Source organism: Melospiza melodia, chromosome 1 (assembly GCF_035770615.1).
Source record: "Melospiza melodia melodia isolate bMelMel2 chromosome 1, bMelMel2.pri, whole genome shotgun sequence".
In the NCBI taxonomy this organism is placed as follows: Eukaryota; Metazoa; Chordata; class Aves; order Passeriformes; family Passerellidae; genus Melospiza; species Melospiza melodia.
This window is the reverse complement of record NC_086194.1, coordinates 123,271,810-123,297,391: the sequence shown is the minus strand read 5'-3', so window position 1 is coordinate 123,297,391 and position 25,582 is coordinate 123,271,810. Positions and strand designations below refer to the sequence as shown.

The 25,582-nt window shown below is 41.6% G+C and overlaps 1 protein-coding gene across 1 annotated transcript in view; it reads right to left on the bottom strand.

Moving 5' to 3' along the window:
• Positions 1–20,228, bottom strand: part of LAMA1 (laminin subunit alpha 1) — a 108,667-nt gene extending 88,439 nt beyond the window's left edge. The window contains exons 1-2 of the mRNA XM_063149871.1: positions 20,161–20,228; positions 12,239–12,438 (exon numbers count right to left, since the gene is read on the bottom strand). Of these exons, the coding sequence (XP_063005941.1) occupies positions 12,239–12,438; positions 20,161–20,228 (268 nt within the window). The remainder of the gene's footprint in view (positions 1–12,238; positions 12,439–20,160) is intronic.
• Positions 20,229–25,582: the final 5,354 nt, after the last annotated feature.

Below are 25,582 nucleotides of genomic sequence, written 5' to 3'. Positions count from 1 at the left end.
ATTCCTTAAATAATATCTCCCCTTGAACTTCTTTTATATCACTAGTTTTCAACCTGAAGCAACTGTCTAGCAAATGAAAATCCTCTTGGGTTTAATCCTAATTAAATTTGCATGCATAAATGTGCAGCCTCAGTCTGCACACCAAATCGTTCATTATCATTCATTATAATAAAAAGGAATTTATGACCCAAGTATCTATTAGCCCTCTTCTGATTCTAAATTTCCATTTATCACTTGCAAATTCTGGGAGACCTGAGCTTGAGAAGAATTTTAAAGGCTTAGAGGTCCCATTCACTTTGGTACTGTGACTCAGTATCACAACCAAACAAAGTGTTACTGCTTTTTGCCCTCTGCAAACACTAAGAAGGTTAAAACAGTTAGAAATGCCCTTGAGACAGCTGGCATCACCTTGTGATCATAAATGAAGTAGGTGCACTACAAAAGAACTCTGAAATGTATTTTTCACTTAATGAAAGCTTGTTATTAACTACCTGTACATAAGCCCAAACTTTATTTCATTTTCTTAATTTAAAAAAAAGATTTGTCACTTCCTCTAATGTTAGAAACTGCAGCTGTGTTAGATGAAGCTAAATTTCTATTTAAATTAAGTTGAATTTTTACATTTATTAACAAAAAGTATTTCAAGTTCAAGAGGTTTTGGCATCTCAGAACTACCAGCTCTCCTGTTTTCAGACACGGAAGAAAAATGTTTTCATTCCAATAGGCACAAAACCATTATCAGGGCATAAACAGCCCTGTATCAGTGCCAGATCTTCCTGGGTAGAAGGAAGCACATTTCCTCCAGCTTGAATGGACCTGAAAGGATTTGCAACTGCGTAACCCCAAGGACGTGCAAAGCTTGGTCATTCCCCGATCTCTACTGACAAGACTTAGCAATCTCTAATTTTCAACACTAATTGGGAAAAACCTATCAGGGTATTTTTTCGGATTTTTTTTTTTTTATTTCAGTAGTCACCAACTATTCAACATGATATAAAGATATCTTTCTGCTGTTTGTAAAAAGTAAAATATATCTTGCTACTTTTTTTTTCCTAAGCATTTTACTCTAGGCAACAAAATAAAAGTGCAAATCACCATGCTTTGTTTGGTCTTGCATCTGCTGGTCTCCAAGCACACAGTTTAACAAATATACAGGGCAGAAACTGCAACTATTGAAAAAAATTCATACTGAGTCAATTGTTGCACATTTTTTATGCTTCAAATTCTCACCAGGTGCAAATTCTTATTTCATTATTTTACAGTAAATACCTCCATGAATTTCAAAAGCATTTGTGTCACTCAGGTCAAATTCTTTAAAAAGTGTCATTTTAAGTACGCAAAAAACATGGGCAAAAAGAAAACAATATTTTAACAAGTTCTCTTCTGTACTGCCATTAATACTCAAGAACTCAGCCAGTCGCGTGGAATTTTAATCAAGTGTTCTGAAAGTATTTTGCCTTTGGCCTGAAAACAAGAATGATGCATTTCAGCCCAAAGCACAATTTTTGAGCAAAATTCTAACAGACTGAGAGTTCAAGTAATTTAATTCAAAATTCAGCAATGTTACAGTGACGCTAAAATAATAGTGAGGCACAGTTGGATCCTTCCTGAAACACCCCAAACATTTTTTGCTGATGACTGTGGGAAACACAGCAACATGGGTAGAGCTGCAGAGTGGGCAGCTTATTTCCCATTGTCCTTAAGAACTGAAAAAATAAGGACGGAGGGGGGGGGGCTGCTCAAATTAGAGATTGTATCATCTGTCAATACTCTGCGGTATAGAAAAAGTGTTTTCCTCCTTGGGGCAAAAGTCCTGACTTCTTCCCTGCCACTGTACCACCAAGAATCCCCTTCTGACCTTCTTCCCCTATCACTCTGCAGGATTCTCAGCCGACTAGAAACACCCAAACTTGGATGTTTCTATTACCACTATTAGCCATGGCAGCACAGCAACAAGCAGATCTTTCCACCAAGTATCCACAGCAAAGTTTCTGAGCAACCTGACACATCACAGGAGCTGAACACCAGCATGGCAACCTCTGACCCACACCAAGATACTCACTGAACACATCTGTACACCAGCAGCCGTGCTTTGTACCTATTGCTTCATCACTTCCTTTAGGTCATATCCTACTGCTCATCACTATGGAAAGACACTCAATCCATCTGGAAGTTCCCCATCCCATCCCATCACATACATCTCTTTCTCATTGCCTGCCAAGGGCTGCCTCCACCACGGCACTGAAAACCTGCACTGTACTTTGAAGAATCATTTCTTCAATTAGAAATATCCACATTACAATGTGATCAAATATGCACAAACTAAGCTGTCCCCAGTGTGACCACTCTCAAGTAAAGTGTGGTCATCCAAGGACGGACTGTGCATTTGCTGCAAGCCTTTAGCATTGATGAACTTGCTCTGGAGAACATTGGCAGACACACTGTAAACCAACTTCAAGGAAGATGAATTGGGTTAAGTCTGGAAATTACTTAATTCCTGCAACTTTTAGTTTAAAATTCATGTTTACATCTAAAGACAGTTTCCGTATCAAGCTCATATTTTTGCATTAGCAAAAAAATATGTGGTTCCTAAAAACTTCTAATCAAGTTGTCGTGAGATTTATTGATAATATCTCAATAACCTAGCTACAGCTAAAAAAAAAATCACAGAGACACAGATTTGCTTTCTATCTATACAAGCCTTTTTCTTTACACGGTAAGAGATGTATTATCAATTGAACTACTTTGGCAATTAAAAGAGACACACAAAACGAACACATTAGTTAGCAGCTACTGAAGGAATGAAGAACTGTGATTAGATGTAATGTTAATCACAGCATCTCTCCCCAAGCCAGTGAAGCAGATTTAATCCTTAATTTTGCCATCAAATCTTTTATCTCTTCAGCATATTTTAAAGGGTGTTTTCTAGTAGAAGGCATTGAGCACACATTTCAGAGACTACAAGCTAAAGTAAATAAAGGGAATCCTAGAAATTTCAACAGCATATATTTCACAACGCTAATTTAAACCAGAGTATCCACAGATCTTGACAATTCAAAGAACCTTCACATCAAACTTCTGTTATCTAGCCCTTCTCAGCCAATAAAGTAGAAACTGCCTAATCTTCAGAGGCATTGGCACACTGTTACAAGCCTTTTCTGCCTTCCTGTCCTATGCACAAAAGACAGCACAGCAAAGGAAAGTAAAATATATGAATGGTGTGGCATGGAGAATAGCAAAACACACTTTAGCTATTCATGCATTTGAATTAAAACCAGTCAGGAAAAAGCAGTGGAATCTCTTCAATAGTTTTATCAGTAGTGGAGCACTTTCAGGAGCTGGATTTCTCACTTCTGTAAAGCAAGAGCTAGAAACAGAGAAGGTGGAATCCAGTTAACTGGTTTTTAAAGTACAGGCCTACTGCTGGTGCTAGACTCTCCCAGTTCACTCACTGTCGAGATATCCCTGGATGGATCAGGAGTCAGTGAAGGCTGGCTGGGCACCATCCAGCCTGGCAGCTGCTCTGCCTGGGTAGGGAGCATCAGAGATGCAGTCAGGCTCCCTAGGCTGCCATCCCTCCCAGGCACCCAGCCTGCCCAACACCTTGTGTGCTTCCTGCAAAGCTCACTCTGCCAGCAACCACAAAAAATAAGGGATGACTTGGATCCCTGCTCCAATGCTCCCCAGCAAGGCTGCACCCAGCCACAATCAGATTGCACTGGGTGTCTCAGTTGCTACTGGGCTTTTTTCCTCTCCTTCCCACACAAATATTTCTTTACACACATCTTTGGGTTTTGTGACAGAAGGCAAAATTCCAGGCATGCTTTCAAAAAACCTGATAAAAGCAATCAATACTAATCTAAGTTACCATCAACGACAGCTCCAATTCGCATTTATGCTCAAAGACTGAATTCCAATGTTTTTTACAGTCAGTGAGACCTATGCCACTGACTTGCAGAGTTAGGATTTTGCTGTTAAAAACTCCTCGCTCCACTGGGTCCACAAGACAAAAATACTAATCAAAGAATCAAATCAAGATTAGAGGAGTTGTTTTGAATTACCTGTACAGATTCTGCACTGTCCTCTCAGACTTTGAGCAAATAAAAGTTATGGAAATACAGCTAAGAAGGTAGTCGACATCAAGCTACTTTCAAGGTCATTTTTGAGCAAGCAGCAATAAAAAATGCACGCAGAGCCAAGGAGAAAAAACAAGTTTCCACTTTGGGAAGACCATTTCTTAAACAGCTTTTTAAGCTTTATTTTCATGCGGGAATCAAGACGGGGGCTGAGTCCCGCAGCGCAATAAATGAGCTCACAGAAAGGAATTACATTATGCTTGCAAAACAACTTTCAAATCTGAATCTTTAATCTAAAAGAAAATTGGTTAGGGAATATCTCTGACAGATCTGTTAATGTATCAAATGACAGTTCAGAAAAAAAAAAAAAATCAGCACAAGCTAACAAGTTAAAGATGACAAAACAGAAGGAATTTATTGCTGAAGGCTGACATCTACTCTGCCTACACAAAGCAGCAGTGGGATCTTCTCGGCCTTTGCCTGGTGGGAAAAGCCCAGAAATGACAAGGAAAAAACCAACCGTGTCAGCCCATCGAGCCACATTAGCTGCTGCTTTACAAACCCTGCCAAGCTGAACTTCTGGAAAGGGCAGTGGGTGAAAATGCCTGCCATGAATCCACCTCCCTTCCAATGGCTCTCTGAGCTCACAGGGACACTGGAACAGTTGTGATTTTCCAGAGATACTTAGAAGGGAAAAAAAAAGAAAAAAATCAGGTTTTCAGGTAAAACTAAAGCATTCTATCTCTATGTTTTGCCCTGCACTACTTAGGAATTGGAACTGCTGTTTCACATCAGAAAGAGAACTTAAAATTATGGGCATCTATAATATTTGCTATTAGAATAGTGAGAGTTAGTTTCTAGTCTTACAATTTTACGTTTTCCTATTTTCAGACTGTTTTTTATCTCTACTGTAATTACAAAAGAAGTCTTCCCATTTTCATGTAAAATTGTTATGTATATAGCTTTTAATACTCAAAAATGTGCATAAAGTAATTATTTTCAGGGGAAAAGCAGCTTTTCCCATATCTGCAAGCTCAGAGGCAGAGTACAGAGCCTCAGATATCATTTAAGTACCTAAAAGCATAAATAAAAAATTTTGACTGATGCACTCCTAAGGTTAACACCAACTCACAAATCACAACTCCTGAAAGCTGACCTAACCAATCCTCCTTGCAAAACTTTTGCAACAAACTGTTCCTCTCTTTGGCCAGGAAGGGAAAAAGAGAGAAAAAATTTTTAAAAAAGTAGGGGACAGAAACAAACCCCACCTGAAGATCTTTTCTGAGACTGATGCAAATACCAACAACTGATCAACATACACTGATAGCCCTAAACTTCTAGAAATGCATTTTCTAACCCCTCAGGGAATGGGGAAAAATATTTACGACAGACAAATATTTTTTTTATCTTAATCTTCAATCTAACTTAGAATGCTTTCATGGGATTTTTCTCTGTCACATACCTTTGTACTCCAAGAAAAAAAGAAAATGGGTCTGTGGCTTGTTGGTAATTTCTTGCAAAATAAATCAGGGAACAAAACACAAAGCAGATTTTAAATTTAGGGCTTTAATCAACACCAAGCACACTTTCCCCACAGAATGTCCATGATGTTCCTTTCTGACTACCAGAAAAAAATGACATTTCTCAGTTCTTTCTTCTTCTCCCCCCAACCACAAGTCAGGTCTCAATCAGCAAAATTTGTCCCTAGTTGAGATCAATTACTTTTTTACACTACATATTCCTTATAATAAGATAAAACCTCATTTCTATTTCATAAAGTTTCAACATATTTTTGTGTTGCTTATCATGAACTTAGGGAACTTTGTAACTTGAACACAATGGTATCCACAAAATCAGCATTCCTGAGGACATGAAATGTGGCCTCTGGTTGAGGTGACATCATCAACAGGTCATCTAAAATTGACCTTTTTAGAGTGTTATATAGAACAAAGTCCACTACATTAAGGCTTTGACAGTCAAATGGGCTCAGAGGAAACAAAAGCCAAGAGCTCCAGAGTTACATCTGCTTTTCCACAGTTTTGCTGGGGTGTACCAAGGCCAAGAGAGAGGTGGCTGCTGCAGCTCTGTGTTCCCAGGCCCAGCCACCAGTAAAGCTGAGCAAGTATTCCCAACAGGCACATAAAAATCCACACACATAATGCAATGGATATATGGATATATTCAAATGCATATGGCCAGACACACAGATACACAAATGCAATCACCACCAATGGTTTCATCCTGCTCCCTGCTCCAGGGAAAAACATGGATTCATTCACAGAGATGGATTTCTTCAATGCCCATCCACAGCGTGCATTTCTTAAATATCCAAAGCTGGAGACTCACTGGATCCAGTAACTGTGCTCCTCCATATCCAAGATCTCCCCACTGTCGGCATCTGGCACGTGAGCCCCTGGGACCCACAGCTGCACCCCAGGCACGGAGGCACAAACTGTCCTGCACACACACCAGCCCCATCACACACACAATGGATCCCTACACACTCACTCTTTGCTCAGTCACTTTGATCCCTGTATATTTGGCCCTTCCGTTCATCCCAAAATTAGTCCTGTGCAATCCCAAAATGTTCTTCCCGTATATTCCAGGATGGGTCCCATACCCCTGCAGGCTGCCACCACCCCATCCTGTGAGCTCTGAAGAGCTGCTCCCATAACACATCAGTGGCTGTCAGCAGAAAAGCCCTGTCAGGGGCTCATTTCTCTGGGTTCATTATTGATGTTGCTCCACCTTGATCTCGTGTTGATTTGTGGGTGGACATGAGACTTCTCAAGCAATCTAAGAACTTAAATAAGAGTGTGGACAGCTAATAAAAATCTTGGGGCCCGGCTACTTAGCCCACCCAAGGACACAAGGGATGTACGGGTTCAGTGTAACTGAGATTTCCAACCCTGAGGAAAAAGTGGAAACTTAAGCCAAGTATACCACCGTACCCAACTTTGCCAAAAATTAAGAAGTTTTTACCTTACCACAATGTTAAGTGATTCTGCCTCAAACTCCTGTCATATTTTTAGCTCACTGGTCTCCTGCCTCACACTGCAAGCTGCAAACAGCGCTGCTTTTAAGTTTTCCACAAGCCTCAAGGAACTTGAGGTTTCTTTTAGTGTTCTCTTATCAGGAAACAATATTCACATTGGTGGAAACATCGGAGAAATGTTAAAGGAAAATATTTAGAAGTAAAGTCAAACTTGGCAGGGAATAGAAACCTTCTCATTTTCTAGAACAGTTAACTCTATTGCAGATGTTGGAAAAAAACTGATATTTAAGACTGATGGCAACAAGGTCTATTCAAGTCACTAGCATACAGGAACCCAAGATTGGTGAAGTATGGTGAAGCACTTAAGATTCTTTTTTCATCTCATACAGAAAGCAATTTTGAATGCAACATCTAAGTCATCTTGAAACTCCATAAAAAAAACTTCCTCCAAGCACATTCTGGAAGTCTGTCGCTCTGTTTTAAAAGTGTCACAAGAAACTATTTCACTGCACAGAACACCTTTGAATGCATGAGGTTGTGGTGAGGCAGCTGAGAGTGCAAGATCCACCTACCCAGGTTCACAGACTAACAGCCAAATCTACAACACCCCAAACTTCTGTCAAATGCTGTAACTCCTACAATTGAAGTACATCACTTCTCAAGGTGGAACTCACCACCCTGAATTAGGCACCAAAGGGCCCTTCTTCACTAGGTGGTGAAGAGTGAGTGGCACCCATGAGTGGTGCCAGGCTTGAGTAACCTAGTAAAAAACAACTAAAGACTAAAACAGCAAACAAACAAACAAGTCCCAGTAGACAATGGTACAATAAGAGTTTCTCCTGAAGTCAAACACATTATTGCTGCTTGTGGCAAATAAAAAAAAAGAGATGGAGGCCTGTACTTATTTCTCCTTACATTTTGAGCACTGCAATGATCCAACTGAAGCATCAGCTTTTTGTCCTTCCAGAAGGAAACTTGCCATCTTGGCAGTACAGTAGCTCCTTTCCAAAGAGAGGTCTGGAGAGATTTCACACACTCCTCCTCCTCCTCCTCTGCATTACCTGTCACAGCAACTTGGTAATACAGCAATCTATTTAGAGATTGGAAATGTGGGTTCAAACCACCTCAAACCACCTCAAAGTAAGGAGATTAACATAAATCTCCCACTGCCTGGGAATGTGCTCTAACAATATAATTTATATCATTTATGTTTCAGCAAAAAATGTGGTTGCTGATCATAATGTCGTAATTTACATATTATCATAGCCTAAGAATACTTACTAAACCAGATTCTTGAAGCAAAGCAGGTCTGAAGCGCAAAGGGTGACAGGCATCTGAAATACCTAAGTTCATCTCTGCCCAGATGGAGCACCTTCCCACGGCCATTCAGTTCCCCAAGCACCAGCACTTACCCAAAACCCCGGGCAGGAACAGAGCAGGCTACTTCAGCACACCAGCTTACACAAACAAACTGAGATGCAGCTAAGGAAATATTTAGTCTACAACTATAGCCTTCCAAGTTAACACTACCACAGGTTTACAGTAGCAAGATTTTTTTTTTTAATTATAGAAAAAAATCACCTGACAGTGGCAAAGTCAGATTTCCAAAATACAAGCAATAGTGTTCAAAATCATTAACTGATTTTCCTTTCCACTTTGAAGACATGTATCACTAAACTCCAGTATAACAAAGAATGTGTTCCAACAGACCAAAGCTGCTACAAGCCTCCAAAATGGCTTTTTTGCTTCTGACATAAAATAATTCCTCTGTATCTAGACACTGAGTTACATGCTTCATGAAGAGTTCCTCCATTAGTGAATACAAAAGACTCAACAGAAAATGCAAACGAAACTTTTGACCATGATAGGAACACTTTAACAAAACACCTGTAATTAGAATTCCAACTAAATTTTATAGCTATGTAGATATTAATCTTTAGGCTGAAAGAATCAATCATTAACTTTCAAAGCTGTTCAGTGCAGTGGCTTCAGTACCATGTGTTTCTTTTTCTTAGAATGGACTTCAGCACTTTCTGACAGACCCTTGCAGCTGTGGAACCCCCCAGTTTCTTCATTTGCTGACAGGACAAAGCAAAACTGAACAGAAAAACAAGAAATGCTTTGAGTTTTTCCACAGCCATGCCAAGATACCTTTTCCCCAAACTTCTCTTGACAACTGCACTGAGAAACCTTCCCATCCTCACTTCAAAATGTATTTTTTACCTCAACAAGATGCTTACAATTCTGAGCTTAAGTTGTTTACTTTCTGTAAAAGCAACATTGCTACTCTAATCTGCATCACATTCTTCACATTGTTTTAGGATCAGTTATCTTGAATTGTGGCTTTTGTAAGGCAGTTCACCACCAGGGGGTTGAAACTCGCAGCTTCCTCGGATGATCTGTGCTCTCACGCTGAGAAAAAAAATTCTATCAACTTAATCTAATAGGAGGAATGGTCTCTCGACCTGATCTTTCAACTAGAAAAACATAATTATGAATTTAAATATTCCCAGGAGGCGCGGCTTAGAAGCAATTAAATTTATTGGTGGCTTCAATCACTGACATAAAAAGCAAGTATTTTATCCAGATGCCTCTAGCACCCGTGGGCTGCTATATAAAAGCTGCACATTACTGCAGAGAGATCAGTGCAAATGTCAGTGAAAAAACTGGTATTTGCTCTTGTCACCAATAATGACAAGCTTCAGGAAAATTCTTATTTATACTGCATGCTATCATATTTATTCAAATAGGAATTAGTATTAAATTAAGGTTATTTGATGCAAGATGGTACCTTAAAAAAAACGAAAAAGCAAAATTGATATCACTTTGTCTGACATTTCATTTGTTTCTACAACTGAATTTTTATAAGCCAAGTAAAGCGTATTTATTTTCAAGCTGAGACATATGGCCTCTGAAATTTACTTGGGCTTGATTTCGTCCTTTTTACCTAGAGAATATTTTGTACACACAATTATATTAATAAACACTGGCTTTTACGGCAGCCTGTAAACATCCAGATGCTAATCTCCCACCCTACATCCATCTCAAACACCCTGCTTCGCCATAAAGAAAACAAGTCATGCATCTGCACAACATATGCCTTCCAACCATTTTCCATTCAAGATTTTTTTGTTTTGTTTTTAATAGAGACCTAATGGGACTGGGGATTCATGTGCAGGGAGTAGGGACCGGCAGAAATTCTGTGGTGGAATGGAAACCCAATCCGAAGGTGAGAGCATCGGTGTCTACCAGCGCTTCCCATCACGACCCAGCACACCGCAGAGTCAATCACTGTTAGCCCAGCAGCAGAGCGAGCCGATGTGCTCAGCAGCTCGGGTCTCACCAGGACAACCAGCCCAAGTTACGGCACTCGGAACAAAGAGGGAGCGCATGACGAAGTCATTGGCAGGGTAAGAACTGTTCCGGTGTCCCGGCCGCAACGCACCGGCCAGCCCACGTGCAAAAAAAGAAAACTTTCGTAAATTGTCTCCATTACTTCTTCATGCTACCTCTGCCCGGAAAGTGCTTTGGGACTCTTCTCGCTCCTTATAACAGAGCTCAGTATGGTTTGTATTACCGACAGCGTGCGGCATCCTTCGGGGCTCCGGCTCCTCTCATTCCCCAGAGAGGAACCCCCAGGACAGCGGCCCGAGCCCGGCTCTGCCCCCATCTCCCGCCGGGACAGAGGCTCCCCGGGGGCTCCCTGGGCTGCCGCAGCCCTCTGCCGGCCCAGGAGCGGGGCCCGCGGGGTCGCCCCCTCCTCCCCCGGGTCTCTGCCGCTCCACAGCATCTCCCACAAAGGGAGTGGGCGGCCCCCGCCGCCGAGGGAGGAGAAAGGACTTCAGGGAGGTGGGGGAGGGCGGCTGCAAAACGTGGAGATGGGGGAAGAGAGCAGGGATAAAAGGGATGGGGGAGGCTGTCGGGAAGCGTGCGGTCGGCACTGCCGGACCCCAGCCCGCCTCCCCCAGCGCGCTGCCTCTGCAGCCCAACGCGGCCCCGCACGGCCGTGCCCGGCGGGACGGGGACAGGGACACTCTGCCGAGGCTGCCCCAGCCCCGCGGGGGCCAAAGGCTGCCACGGGACGCGGCGGGCGGCTGCAGACCCCCGCAGGCACTGCCCTGCTCTGCCCTAAGCTGCTCACCCCCGCACCCCCGTTCTGCGCTCACCTCGGGGCTGGCCCTGCCCCGGCACGCACAGCAGCGAAGTGGCCGCCAGCAGTGCCAGCAGCAGCCGCCGCCCGCCGCTGCCCATCGCTGGTGCCGCCGCTGGAGGGACGCTGCCCGCCCCGCCGCGCCCGCCCGCCTTATATGAGCTCCCCCGCCGCCCCCGGCCCGCCCCGCCCCGCACCACCGGGGGCTCGCTCGCACACCCCCCTTCACACACAAACCTCCTCACACACCCCCCCCTTCACACACACACCCCTCCTCACAGATCCCCCTTCACACGCACCCCTCCTCATACACACTCCTTCACACACCCCCCTTCACACACACCCCTCCTCACAGATCCCCCTTCACACAGACCCCTCCTCACACAAACCCCTGCTCACACCCCTCCCCTCCTCACACACCCTTCCTCACAGAACCCCCCTCACACACAGCCCTCCTCACACACACTCCTTCACACAAACCCCTCCTCACACACACGCGCGCGCTTTTCACACGCACAGTCCCCTCTCCTCACACACACGCTGTCCCGTCCTCACACACACACAGTCCCGCCTCCTCACACACACGCTGTCCCCTCCCCACACACACAGTGCCCACTCCTCACACACACACTGTCCCCTCCTCACACACACGCTGTGCCGTCCTCACACACACACTGTCCCCTCCTCACACACACACTGTCCCCTCCTCACACACACGCTGTCCCCTCCTCACACACACACAGTGCCCACTCCTCACACACACGCTGTGCCGTCCTCACACACACGCTGTCCCCTCCTCACACACACAGTGCCCACTCCTCACACACAGTGCCCACTCCTCACACACACACACTGTCCCCTCCTCACACACACACACTGTCCCCTCCTCACGCACACGCTGTCCCCTCCTCACGCACACGCTGTCCCCTCCTCACACACACGCTGTCCCCTCCTCACACACACACACTGTCCCCTCCTCACGCACACGCTGTCCCCTCCTCACACACACACACGCACCTCGAGTCTCCGGCCCCGCAAAACCGCCCCTGAGGCACTTGCGGTCCCGACTGCATCCTGCGGATGATGCGCGGAGTGCGGAGAGCCCCAGCCCCGTGCCTAAAAAGTTCCAGAAAGCCGCAGTTGTCAAACTGAGGATTTTTTTTGCAAGGAAGAGGAAGAAGGGAAAGGTGAGTGGGAAGGGAGAAAGCACCGCGAAGCTAATTCAACATACAGCATTTCCATACGGCTGATATTTTCACGTGTAAATAAATAAATAAATAAATAAACAAACAAACATATGTTAAGACTTTCCTTATAAATTTCTCACCCCCACCTTTGAAACTTCGTTCCCGTGCTGATACTTTTCCAGCTCCTTTTCCACATAACCACAACAAAACAGCCATGTTTGTAAATTGAATGAGTTCTCAGCTGCTAAACTACGAGGCTGATTACTTTTTTGTCCCATAGGAAATCTTTGCAGGTTTTTGATGATCAGCTACTTTATGAAACTAGTATAAAACATAGCAAAAAAGTTGTAGAGATTTCTTGAGATAGACACATTTATTTGGTGCTTTGGGAAAGTTCATCTCCATTAGGCTTTACTGCTTTAAGGTTTGTCAGGTCACAGAGCTTATATTTACAATACTCCCTAATGAGTATTTCAAGGAAGGTCCAGCAGGGAACACTTTCCTGGGAAAAGAACTCTATGCCAAAAATTGGTTAAGGCAGGGGAATTTGAGTCAACAGATACCATTTCTCAAATGTGAATTCCCTCTTTTTTAAGAAAAAAAAGTATGTTTGTTTAAAAAATGCTGTTTATTTTTTAGGAAAACCTTGTGCTCCTCTCTGCAGTATGGCATTAAAAACCATATTTCAGAATACAAAAATATGTGTGAGTTGCATGAGCAGAGTTAGGCTGCAATTTTTCAAATTGTGGGCAGCTCTTTTGCAAAGTTTGGACTTCAGCTTGGTTGGCTGGAGATTTTTTTTTTTTGATTGATCAAGGAAGTGAGAGAAGTCAGAAAACTCAGGAAAATAATAGTGAGTTACATATTTTACATAAAAGCAATTTTGTATTGTGTAACTCAGAGTTGTGAGTTATACTTGAGAAAGTATAGCAATGTTTATATTCAAAACATAGACAAAGAGAAATATCTATGGGTCAAGGAGATATAAAATGAAAAATTTCTGCCATAAAACCTTATCAAAGGCCTTCAAGCCTGCAAATAAATAACACTCCACATCTGTCCCTTCCAACAGATCCATTCTTTGCTCACACCAGGAACTTCTTAAATTTCAGGACAGGCAAGGAGGAGCAAAGCAAAACATCTGTGGAGAGAAAAGTCAACAAATTTCAAGAGCCAAAATGTCGTTTGGTCTAAAATCATAGAGGTCAGGTTAAGGAATCCTCTGTGCAGGATCATAAGCACCAGTTGGGAGCCAAGTACAAAGGAAAGGGAAAGAGGGAGCATCTGTGCAACATAAAATCTGCCAGTTTACAGCTTTATGATCAGTTTAACCATTTCTTCAAGTAACAGTAAGCTGAAGAGCACTATGTTGCAACCATGGAATGATAAATGCCAGTTTACTATTACATGTATTTATCCTCATCAGAATATTACACAAGAGCTATGAAATGTAAACTGAGATCCCTCTCTGGACTTTATCATCTGAATTGATTATTATAGTTTGACTAAACATCTGTATAGAACTAAAAAAAATGCTATCTAATTAGTTTTCAGGAGGATATCAGCGTTGTTCGGTGCCTATTATAATGATTTCCTAAGAAAAGGGATTCTTCTGAAATTTCATTTCAGTATGAACCTTCTTGGAGAAGAGGATTACAGTGTTTTCTATTGCTCCTTTCCCCCAGTTCATTGCTGGTATTATAAAGTACCAGGCAATCAGAATGGTCCTCGTTGCAAGGTACGGCACCATTAATAGAATTTTTTCCTAGCATAGGTTTCTAGTGAGCTTTGAATGATTATGAGGACGGATGAGAATCTCACCTTCTTAAGCAAGCGTAACTTCATGTTTACCCAAAGTGAATGCAACAGGTGAAGATTAGAAAGTGAATGCAAGGAGAAGATTAGAAATTTCTTAGTCTTTGACAAACCAACCCAATGAGAAAATGGAATGCTGTGGTACAGGTAAGACCACGAATGAGTGAAGAAATGCAAGAATGAAAGTGTTTTAGAGCACTTTTGTGCATGTTTATACATTCCCCATAAAACATCTGCACAAACTGAAACTCTGAATGCCACTGTATCACGTATGCATAACACAGCTAGTAGAACTACACATTCAAGTAGTACAGGAAGCATCTATGTTAAAAAAAATAAATAAATTGCTGCTGCTCCAGCTTCACTTGAAAGAAAGACAGAGATTGCACAGACTTTAGGAACTGTAATATCTGAATGCCTCACACGTACTGGTCTTGCCAATTAAAATGTACGACAAAATAAAGCAAGCAAACAGATTTGAAAGGTAAGACAAAATCTGTAAATACCCAGAAAAATACTCAGAGATAGGGAACTTGTTAAAATCTTGATTTTTCTCTCACCTATTTTCATTAATTACATTTGTCTTAAGGACTGAGTGCATCAGTAGCAAAGGAATAGAAAATCCTGATAGTTAGGGTGATGTAGCAGAAAGTGGATATGTTAATCCAACCATCCACAGATAATAAACCATGGATGAAAACATTGCCATTGACAAAAGCAGAGGTTTGGGAGAGTTCAAAACAGAGAAAACCCAAATACTGAGTCTGCATGGAACCACTCTGCTATCCTGCACGTAAGTAAACTCCAAGAGAACACCAACTATGTTTTTTCAGCTTTTGTCTGTGTTGCTGTGCTGAAGGCAGAGCTATTGTGTTACTGGCAGGTTCCCTCAGGCCCCTCAGGAGCATGAGGTCACCTCCTGACCCCAGAGGGCAGCGGGGGCACTCATAGCTGTCAGCGGTGCTGTGCTTTTCCTCATCCATAGCATTTAATAACTTGCATATCCCACCATCCCACCTTACCATCCACCCCGCTCCCAATGCATTTAGGGACTTCACTACACTTGTGAACACCACTGGTGCAACAGCTGCTGGAATTGGGATAGGGATTTTGGCATAATTTCCAAAAGGAGGTATATTGTTTACCAGTAGATAAACACACACAAAGCTACATCAAATGGCTAAATGAGATTTTTATCTGCAGCTGTACTGTACAACAAAGAGTTTCTAATTTTTGTTGGGCTTTTTGCACACACTTGGAATCCATTCTGCCTCTCTGCCTCGTTATCTCATAAGCACCTCCTGAGCGTTCTGAAAAAGCATTTTGGAAATTATTATCACTTGTGACCAGAGGTAAAAACAATACAATAAACTGCCTGTCTGCCACTAATATAAACATTCAGTCACTACTAAAAGCTGGTTTAGATAACTTTTCAGCTGTTCTCCAGAAATCTTCAAGTATTTTTCTCCCTCCCTCAGAGTAGGATGTCCAGAGGTTAATAAATCTGAGCTGAGACAGATTAAAGAGAGGAGTAAATTCAAAGCAAAAAGCTCTTCACAGCACACCCTGCCTACAACTTCCTCTAAACAGAGACACTACCTCAACAACTTGATAGGCTGGAAGTGCAACCGTAAAGAGATGTAGACCAAGATATCTCTCAGGTTCCTCCTGGTATTCCACAGCTGGTAGCCTGACACTCTGCTTCAGCAGCAAGAGTCTTTGCCCTTTCTATTCCTGAAAGTGATTTCAAGCTGTAATTTGAATTCCACATTACTTGGGTCTGAGAAGACAAAGGCTTCCATGAGGATTCAGAAAAACTGATCTTTCAGAGGAATCTGGGAAACAGCTGCTCCAGGAGCCTGCACAAAGCTGTCACAGGCCAGTGCAAAAGGGACCAGCAAATTGAGTGCCTCCTGCCTAGCCAGAAAAGACACCACATCAGCTGCCCCCAAGAGCAAGGTCCCACAAGGGCTTGGCTACTTCATGGTACAAGCTTCACTGACCTCAGGAGCTGCCTGAACTGAAGTGCTCACCAAATAGCAGGGCTGACTTTGGAGAAAAGGAGGAGCTCCAGGACAGCCTGGATGCCACAAAGGGGGAGCAGAACAAAACAGGAAACTTTGTAAATTCATACTTTTCTTAGAACCATAAATGCCATACCACAAAGGTTTTTTAAAACTTGAGATGTTGCCTATGCCTGGTATATGGCCCCACATTCATGCAGCTCCACATCCCTCACACTGACAGCACCTAGGATTAGTGGTACCCTTCCATCCAGCTTTCCAGGGGCTGTGAATAGTCTGTCACACCCTCTTATTACTAGCTGGAATCTATCCCAGGAGCTAAAGGAAAGGCAAAGGGTCCAGACACCTCCTGTCAGGCTGCTCAGAAGGAGGTACCAAGGTCTACAGCAAAGAGGTCCAAAGCCCTGCCAAGGAGGGGATGTGGGCAGGAATCACAAGAGCACAGAAGCATCATCACAGCCTGGTTGTGCAGGGTCCTTCCCCAATTTAAATAGAAAAGGCACATCAGCTACTAGCATTAAAAAGTGCTTTAATAATAAGAGGAATATAGACTGTAATTCCTAGATCTCTTCATCCTGGGAACTCTGCTTTGATGGAGCATTGGATAGACCCACTGACAGCAGTGCAGTTCTCAGACTCTCTGTTTTGAAATGAAATACAGAACTGTTTTGTTATATTGCAGCAAATACATCACATGCCTGTACTGTGCCTAGGCACACATGCCTGACTGCACATGCTTGACTACAGAGACACTGCTTGTAACTCTGGGCTCTTCATGGCTACCGAAGCAGGAGAGGCAGGCAGCAAGAGACACAGGGCAGCCCTAAGCTGTGCCTGCAAAGGGTGCCCTGGCTTGGAAACAGGTTATTAGAGGTGTACTGGTTCCACATTGCAAAGCAATGGGTTTCTGTGGATTGATTTCTGCTGTTTTCCTGCTACAACAGACTCATTGGCATCAATGATGTTGAAGGCAAGACTCAGTATTTTTCTGTGATACAGATCACATGCTCGAAACTGGTTATTATTCAACAGGACTGACTGGATGGTGTACTGAATTATGACAAATACAATCCCCCCAAAAGATCAGAGAGAACTCACAATAATTTTTCTTTTGTTGAAAAAATGGAACCTGTAGGCAAGGGTGAAATGCTGTCCTGTGGAAGCAAAGGGAGACGACCCATCCTCTGATCAGCATCGAACTCCAATTTATTGATCCACCAGGCACATTTTATAACAGTGTTAATTAAGCTCATACATATTGCAAAACCCGAGTTCATCATAGGTTACAGATTAGACATCAACCCCTCCTTTTGTTTTCAATACCTGTGGTTTGTTATTGAAACCAAGATTTGTGTTCTCACCCTGATACGAATGGTTCTCAAGGCCTCCATGTTTGTCACTTTTGCTTTCCCATACCTTATCCAAGGACAAGGTATTTACTTGTTATTGAAGACAGGCTTGAGAACTCTTGCTGTTTACAGAAACAGGCTTTGAGAATTTGCCCCTCACAGCTGCCTTTTACTTTTCCATCAGCTGTATATTTTCATGGCCTTTTTTCCTTCAAGGCATGTCTGAGCAAATTTCTCCAACACTGTCCCTACGGGTAAGCAGCGACAACCCTTCCAGAATGCTCTTCCCAGTCTGGGCATGAGACTTTTCCTTATGTTTTGATTAAACTTTGCAAGAACTTGAAGGCCTCAGTAGCCAATGCAGGCTAAGGAACAGCCACCATAAAGTTCACAAGAGGCATATTTAACATGAAAAATAAATGTTAACAGCATGAAAAAACTTACTATTCATCTCCCACCTGATCTTGTGGAAAAACTTGTGGAACTTGAAGGATCCAAATCCATCACCTCCAAATTTGTTTTAGGAAGCAGTGAGAATATGACTTGGCCTTCACAGAGATATGAAAGCTAAATGGCATTTAATTTATGCTTCTAACATTTCAGATAGTTCCGAGTGGATCAAAAACTTATAATTTAGCTCATACTTTTAAACCACAATTAATTTGTGAGAGCAGTTGTATTTTGTGGATAATTATTGCTTTCTTATTGTTTTGCAAAAAATTATTAAACAGGAGTTAATCAGTTAATCATACCCTCTGATCTTTTTTTCAGTGAACTTGCATTTCTTTTCAAGTGTAGTCGGGTATGCAGTTGGGAAAAATCTGTAGGACACCAGTGTTGTTCTGGTGGTTGATCTTTTACTAGCAAGTGGTGAGTTTTTCCTGCTCAGAGAATGCACCTGCTTATGCAAAAAATCTGTGTTAAAAGATCTTGGTGTGAGATTAGTTAGGGATTCATTACTTTTTTTGTAGGTTATATAGAGATAATGCAAGAAACAAAACTTCAAGAAGGCATAAGATGAAAGCCAAGAGCTTAAATATGTGACCTTAGTCCAACTTGTGGAACAATGAACATCTCCAGTTGTCTTCTGCAGCTTTTAAAATTAAGTAATTTATTTATACAATTAAACACGAATTTGATGTCAGCTTTAAGCTTCTGTTATAGAAATTTACCATAGAATCCAATTCAAGAGGCAATTTAACTTTATTAATGTGGGAGGAAATGTGAGCATAATGTGAGCTATTTTTTAACCTTAACTGCCATTCCTGCTATTGCAAGAAAGTGCCTTACACCTATCTAGAAAGCCATTATTAGCAAACTGAATAATTTATCACTTCCAATTTACAAGAAATTAGCCCTTCCTCAGACTAAAACCAGAAGCCATTTAAAAAATAATAATTCAAAAACTTATGTCAGGTTCCTAATTTGAAGAGCAGTAGGAATGTCCTAATGTGCAATTTAGAGAGCCTTATTTTAAAACCAGAACCAGCTTTTCCTGTCTATAAAGGCAGGTGACTGTGCTTTGCTGCTACCTTATGGCCACCTTTACATGAGTTTCAACTGAATTTTCACAGGTAGATAGAAGTGGGAAGTTGTGACTTGGAAATCTCTGTGCTTCACTTTTATAATGCTATTTAGAGGCATCCTCTACTATTCAAACATTACCATTAGTATAGAGGATGGAAACAGAGTTAATGTTTACATTGTCTTTAAAATGAACTCTGCATTATTTGAGGTGTATGATTTTTTAATTAAATACTCTTATATTTATCTAATTACAGGTAGTTATGGGATCAGCCTTCAAGTTTTGTTGAAAGAATAGCCTGACTTGGAAACCAGGGGAAATCAGATGCCTAATAATTCATAAATAATGTTGCAAAGGACAAAATTTGCAATGGGGCAATCTTTGGTTAATTCCTGTCAAATGGAATTGCACTGAGTAGAACTTATTTTCAGATTCCCTTTCTACCTACATAGCTATCCACAGTGCAAAGTCTGTCTTTAATGCTGCCGAGGCTGGCAGTGCTTGCTGTCTCATTTGTGCTGGGTAAACAAAGGCTCATCAGTGAAGAAGCAGTCTAACAGTTTTTAATATCTAGTGAGGTATCAGCTCCACTTTAAAAAGAATTATAATTAAAAATTTATAAGGTATTGGAAATGTTTAGAATCTGAATTGCATAGTGAAAAGAGGATGTCTCTGTGACTACACAAATGTTATGCACATGATGGATGGATCGTCAGGCGTCAGGCTGTATTTACTAAGGTGACTGTTTCTGTGTAAATTCCAGTGCTAATTGGAAGTTTGTTTTGGAGAACAAGACACAAAGCCAATCAGTTTGATGAGCTGAGAGATTAGAAGCTGAGCTCACTAGCTGTCTTTGACTTCAATCAAGAAATGCTTGTGCTTAAACAAATGAAAACATTATCAGACTTTAGTCAATTATGATTTTCAGTGACACTGCAGTGCTGGATTTACTGCTCCTGGATTCCTCCCTGCACATTTCTGGTGGTCTGCAGGGAGCAGGCAAAGGTACTGTCCTGGGAGAGGTAATTAAAATTCTTACCCAGCTGAAAAAACTTTCTTCTTTTTCCCTTTTTCCTCCCACTGCTCTGCAGCCAAAGGTGACCCCATCACAGGTATTCCCAGGAATGCACAAATCTCTGGTATGAGGCTCCATCAGCCTGAAGATAATGTTTGCATATCTCATCTTGAGCTGCCCACAAAACAACCATTTTCTCTCTTTTGTTTTTTTTTTTTTTTTTTTTCTCCAGCTTTCCTCCTGTGTAAAAGCAAAAGAAAAAACTGACTGGTGACTCGAGCACAGTGAAACCAAGCAAACTTTCTTTTTCTTTTTCTTTTTTTAATTTTCTTCTTTTTTCCCTTAGAGTCTTTTGTAAATGCTATAAAGGATCATAAAATATAGCTATTACTGCTGTAGGAGTTTTGATAAAATATAAAAAACTACAGCAGATTGGAAGTTGTTCTGACAGTGAATGACTGAATACAAGCCAACTATAAAAGAAACATAGGTTATATATGTTGGCATGTGGAGTTTATACTGTGATTTTGGGGGAAATCACAGTTCTCTATGATCTCTGTGAGCTGATGACACCTACATGTAAGATTGAATTAATTGGCATGGCAATGAAGCCACAAAGGCATGACCCTACAGAAAAAAACTCCAAACTTTAAATCCCAAACCAGCTGACTAACAAGTAGGCTAAGAACTTCCCAATGAGGTTGGGTTTCTTTTTTTTTTTTTTTTTTTTTTTTTTTTGTAGAATCATAGAGTACTGTAATTGTTAAGGCTGGAAAAGACCTTTAAGATCATCAAGTCCAACCATCTGATGGCACCATGTTCACCACTGAATCATGTCTCAAGTTTACCCGCACGTTTTTTGAAAACTTCAGGGGTTGTTACTCCACACTTCCCTGGTCAGTCTGTTCCAATGCTTTACAACCCTTTCAATGGAAAAAAAAATTCCTGATAACTAAACCTCCCTTGGCACAACTTGAGCCCATTTCTTCTTGTCCCATCTTGTTACCTGGGAAATGAGACTGACCTCCACCTCACTACAGCCTGCTTTCAGGAAGGTGTAAAGAGTGATAAGGTTCCCCCAGAGCCCCCTTTTCTTCTAGGTTAAAGAACCCCAGCTCCCTCAGCTGCTCCTCACAGGACTTGTGCTCCACGCCCTTTACAAGCTCTGTTGCCCTTCCCTCTCTGGGCTTACTCCAGAGCCTCAATGTCTTTCTTGTAGTGGAGGATTCCACTACCGAGGGAGAAAATGCTTGTAATAAAACGTAACTATTTAAAAGAAGGAATATAAACTACTATTAATCAAGTTAATGTAGTTTTACCGTCAGGACCTGAGAAAATCTTGCTCTGTAGAGAAAGCTTCAGTAAACTCGAAGTTTCTGATGTTATTCTGCAACATTTAAGGCAGCCACAGGATGGCACTGTAAAACTGCAAGTCAAAACCTCGAACTCCGCTCCTGCTAACACCCACTTCAATGTGCTAATTGAAATCAATGCAACCAGTCGTCGCAAAGCAGATCCCACCACTTTACTCTTTAATGGTTTTTTTTTTTTTTTTTTTTTTAATTTCCAGCACCTTCCCCGAAGCAAATCAGCACCCTCAGGTTCAGGGTCTCACAGACCCGGCTGCTGTCACTGCAGGCAGAATCCTGGTGCTGGTGACACTGGATCCAGAGGCTGGACAGCTCTGGATGCTTCAGACAGGCAAAACTGCCACTCTGATTGAAAAAAAATTATGAGACAGGCTGTCTGTAGGGGAGTTTTTCCATTTCTAAACAGTTTAGCTTGTCTCATAAAGCATGAGTCTTATGCATTTATTTTTCAACGGCCTGATGTAACTTATTAGCTGTGTGATTGTCCTCATCATGCATATAGTGCCCAAAGATTGACATTATCAGGCTTATTTCACACACTGTTCCCCTGATAGTATTTCTGCAAGAAGCAGAGTCCAGAGTAGGTTGCAAAAGTGTGGGTGGGAGTGGGGTGTGGGTACTGGAACTAATGTACAATGTTGAAAATTATTGTGAGTACAATGGCTGCTTCTTGGCTGTAGCATTTTACTACATTAAATACATAATGTCTATTTTTTGCTTCATCTAAATGCCAAATTACCCTCATCCCTTTGGAAAACAACTTTCAGGAGCCTTTTATTACTTAAAATTTTCTGATATTGGGCTCCTCCAGGTACCATACTGAACCAGCTTATTTGCATTTGAAAAGTAGGACACCTTCAAAGATCATGGGTTTAATTGCTTTGCCAAGGTAATGGGTTTAACTTTTATATATTTTGTGTAATGTGGTGTAATACCGACAAAATAATAAATTCCACATCCTATCCTGAAGCAAATCTCTCATTAAAATCGGTTTGAACTTTACTACAAAAAAAAAAAAAAAAAAAAAAAGAAAAAAAAGAAAAAAAAAAGAATTGAGCAACTGAGCCTGGAATTCAGAATTACCACATGCCAGACTTTGCAGCAGCAACTGCAGCAAAGCTAACAAAATCCAAAGTTGCTGGAGATCAAATCTTTTGCTAGCAGTAAATAATTAATAGGCAATTGTTACTAAAAAAATATTATCTAGGGAGGCTAATAGCTGTTCAGTTCAAAATCTTTTTTTTCCCTCTAATATGTATTTTAAAACACTTGTCTTTAAAATTAAGTTAATTTTTGTGCCCATGTGAATTTGCTACACATTGTGACAGAGCCTTTCCAAGAATATAACAGCCATCATGACAATTTTCAATAAATCATTCCTGGCTGGGAGTCTCAGAGGAAGAGAAACCAAATGATGATTGAATTATCCTTCTATCTCTAAAAGCAATCTTTCTGAATCAGGACTGAGGCACTGTGAGGAAATGGGTTTGGAGCACTAATATTTCTGCTATCATGATTACCCCTGTTCTCTGAAGAGCCAGTGTACCAAATTTCTGCTTTATAGATGAGATTTCAGAGCGCAGAGCTACAAAATGGCCAGTGACTCCATGAAGAGATGGAGGTACAGGATAGTGGTAGTGATACCCCACGTGATCTCCTCTTGCAGAAATGCTGGAGATGCAGGAATACACACAGTTTGGTACCAAAGGCAGTGTGATCTGCATAAAGGGCACATAAACTGGGAGTTACATGGCTAAAACAAGACTAATACCTCCAAAATAAAAGATCCAGGTCACAACAAGGACTCACCCAATGGCTCTGCCCCAGCTTCCAGCTTCCCAACCATGTCTGTGCTCTGGGCAGAGTGATTCTGAGCTGCCTTCCCAGTCTCTGGCCAAGCTTTACCATCCTCACCTCCAGAGGCAGAGGAGAAAGGCATCTGTAATCAGGCTGTGGATTTAAAGGCGGGCCAGATGCTGCTTGTGGAGCAGTGTGTCCCTCTCTGGCCAGAGCTGAACACTTTTCATCCACAGTAATATGAACATCTTATTTCTGCAGCATCTCCTGTCTTGCAAACACCAAAGTACGTGACATGGATTTTTAGCTTTTCCAGAAAAGCTGTGAGGCAGTCCCCTGGAAGATCAAATAACACAGTCAGAGCCAGTGGTGGACAATGCTTTAATCCACCTATCAATATTAAAGATCTCAGTTGCAAAATCTCTCTAAATAAGACAAAATTATAAGAGGCTTCAACTCTTATTTTTTGTAATCTGAATACAAGCACAATTGAATATTTCCTGAAAACAAACAATATTGGCATATTTTAATCACATCATCAGTTGAGACAATCAGTCTTGAATTGTACATATATTTTGGTATATTTAAGCACCTATTCTTATATAATTGATGAAGCACTTCAATGCTCCTTTACACTCTACTAGGATGCTCAGTGGTTTAGGGAGAAGAAATCTCACAAAGGAATCTTGCAATCACAAGCCTTACACAAACCCTGGCTCCTATACTCCAGTGTCCCCTGCATGTTCCTTAAAAATCTTTGAATTAATACCTTAAATATTTATATAGCTATTTGTTTTCCTAGCTTCTGTCAGGAACTAATGAGCTTTCCATTAATAAATGATATGATGTACATTTAATAACTTCAGTAGTGCTTGCAAATCTCTGTTCAATGAAGATGTAGAGGCTTGCACTTGTCTTTTGGCATGTGTCTTACCTGCCACAACAACTGAACAAATCCAATGGATTTTGTACAGTTATTTGCTGCTAAAATGCCAATAGAGAGTTTATATTAAAGGAAATTAGCTGTTCTGGCATAATTTTCCAATAAGCACTGGACAGAGCTCTTTCTAGCTTCAGATATAAGGAAGGGATGCAGAGATGTAATTGCAAGGGTCTATATGAAAGCTCCCCCCCATTTCTGACTTTGAGATAAGTGTGAATCTTTAAGATGCAAAGCCAGAGGGTCATATTCCATCTGAAAACTAACAGGTATGACTTCCAAAATAAACAACATTGACTGACATTGATTCTGAATTTGACGTGTTGTTTAGAAAACATTTTTGTCTGGTTAATGCCCCAGAATACAAAATAGCTTCACACAGTCACAATTATCTAAATGGATTGCATGCAATAGATTGCATAAAAAGGTTGTTTTTACATATATAAAACATACATAGAACACAGTATAATGTTGACATAATTTCAAGAGTTATGTTGGAAATATATATCTATACCATATGAAAATAGTGGCCACCTATACGGAGATGAAAGTTTAGTTAAGCAGGTCCTGCCCTCCATAAACCCATGCTGTCTGGGCCTGAGCTCTGGTTGGCCCGAGTATGCCACATAATGCCACTCAAATGATTTTCCCTGGCACTGAGATCAGACTGACACGCTTGCAGTTTTCCAGATCCTCCTTCCAGCCTGTCTTGTAGATGGGCTTACCTCTTGTCAATGGGGATCTCCCAAGAATAGAGGGATTTATATCACGTGTGTTTTTAATGTCTGAAACAAAGCTCATCTGTCAGCACTTGTGTTAGAAGACCCCAAATTGCCTAAATGTTTCAGGAAGTAAGTTTTCATCAGGGGACACCCTTGCTTTCAGGTCAGCACAGAGCAGGAGCTGGAGCTGAGCTCTTTCAAATGTGGTGATGCCAAAACTTACGCCTCAGCTGAGCTGTGTAGTGGAAACTGTGCTCACTGGTGTCTTGAGAAGGATTCACTATGGAGCACAGGGAGAAGGATTCACTATGGAGCACATAACAGGGAGCTGGGAGCTAGTGCTGTAGTGTCTTGCCTAATTCTATTTCCTTTTTTTTTTTAAAGCTGCAATAGAAAAACTTCATACTTCCTAAAAGCTGTACATATAGTATTGCAAGAAATGTAGACCTGTTTGCACCAGGGAGTACAACTGCAGTTCCAGAAGCTGGTTAGGAAAAAACTGCTCCTGTAGCACTGCTGGACTCCACTGGTCCATTCTCAGGTAAAAACATGGAAGGCATTGGCCTAGGCTGTCCTAATAAGAGCAAAGTGAGAAAAAGTGTGCCAGGCTGTGAAAT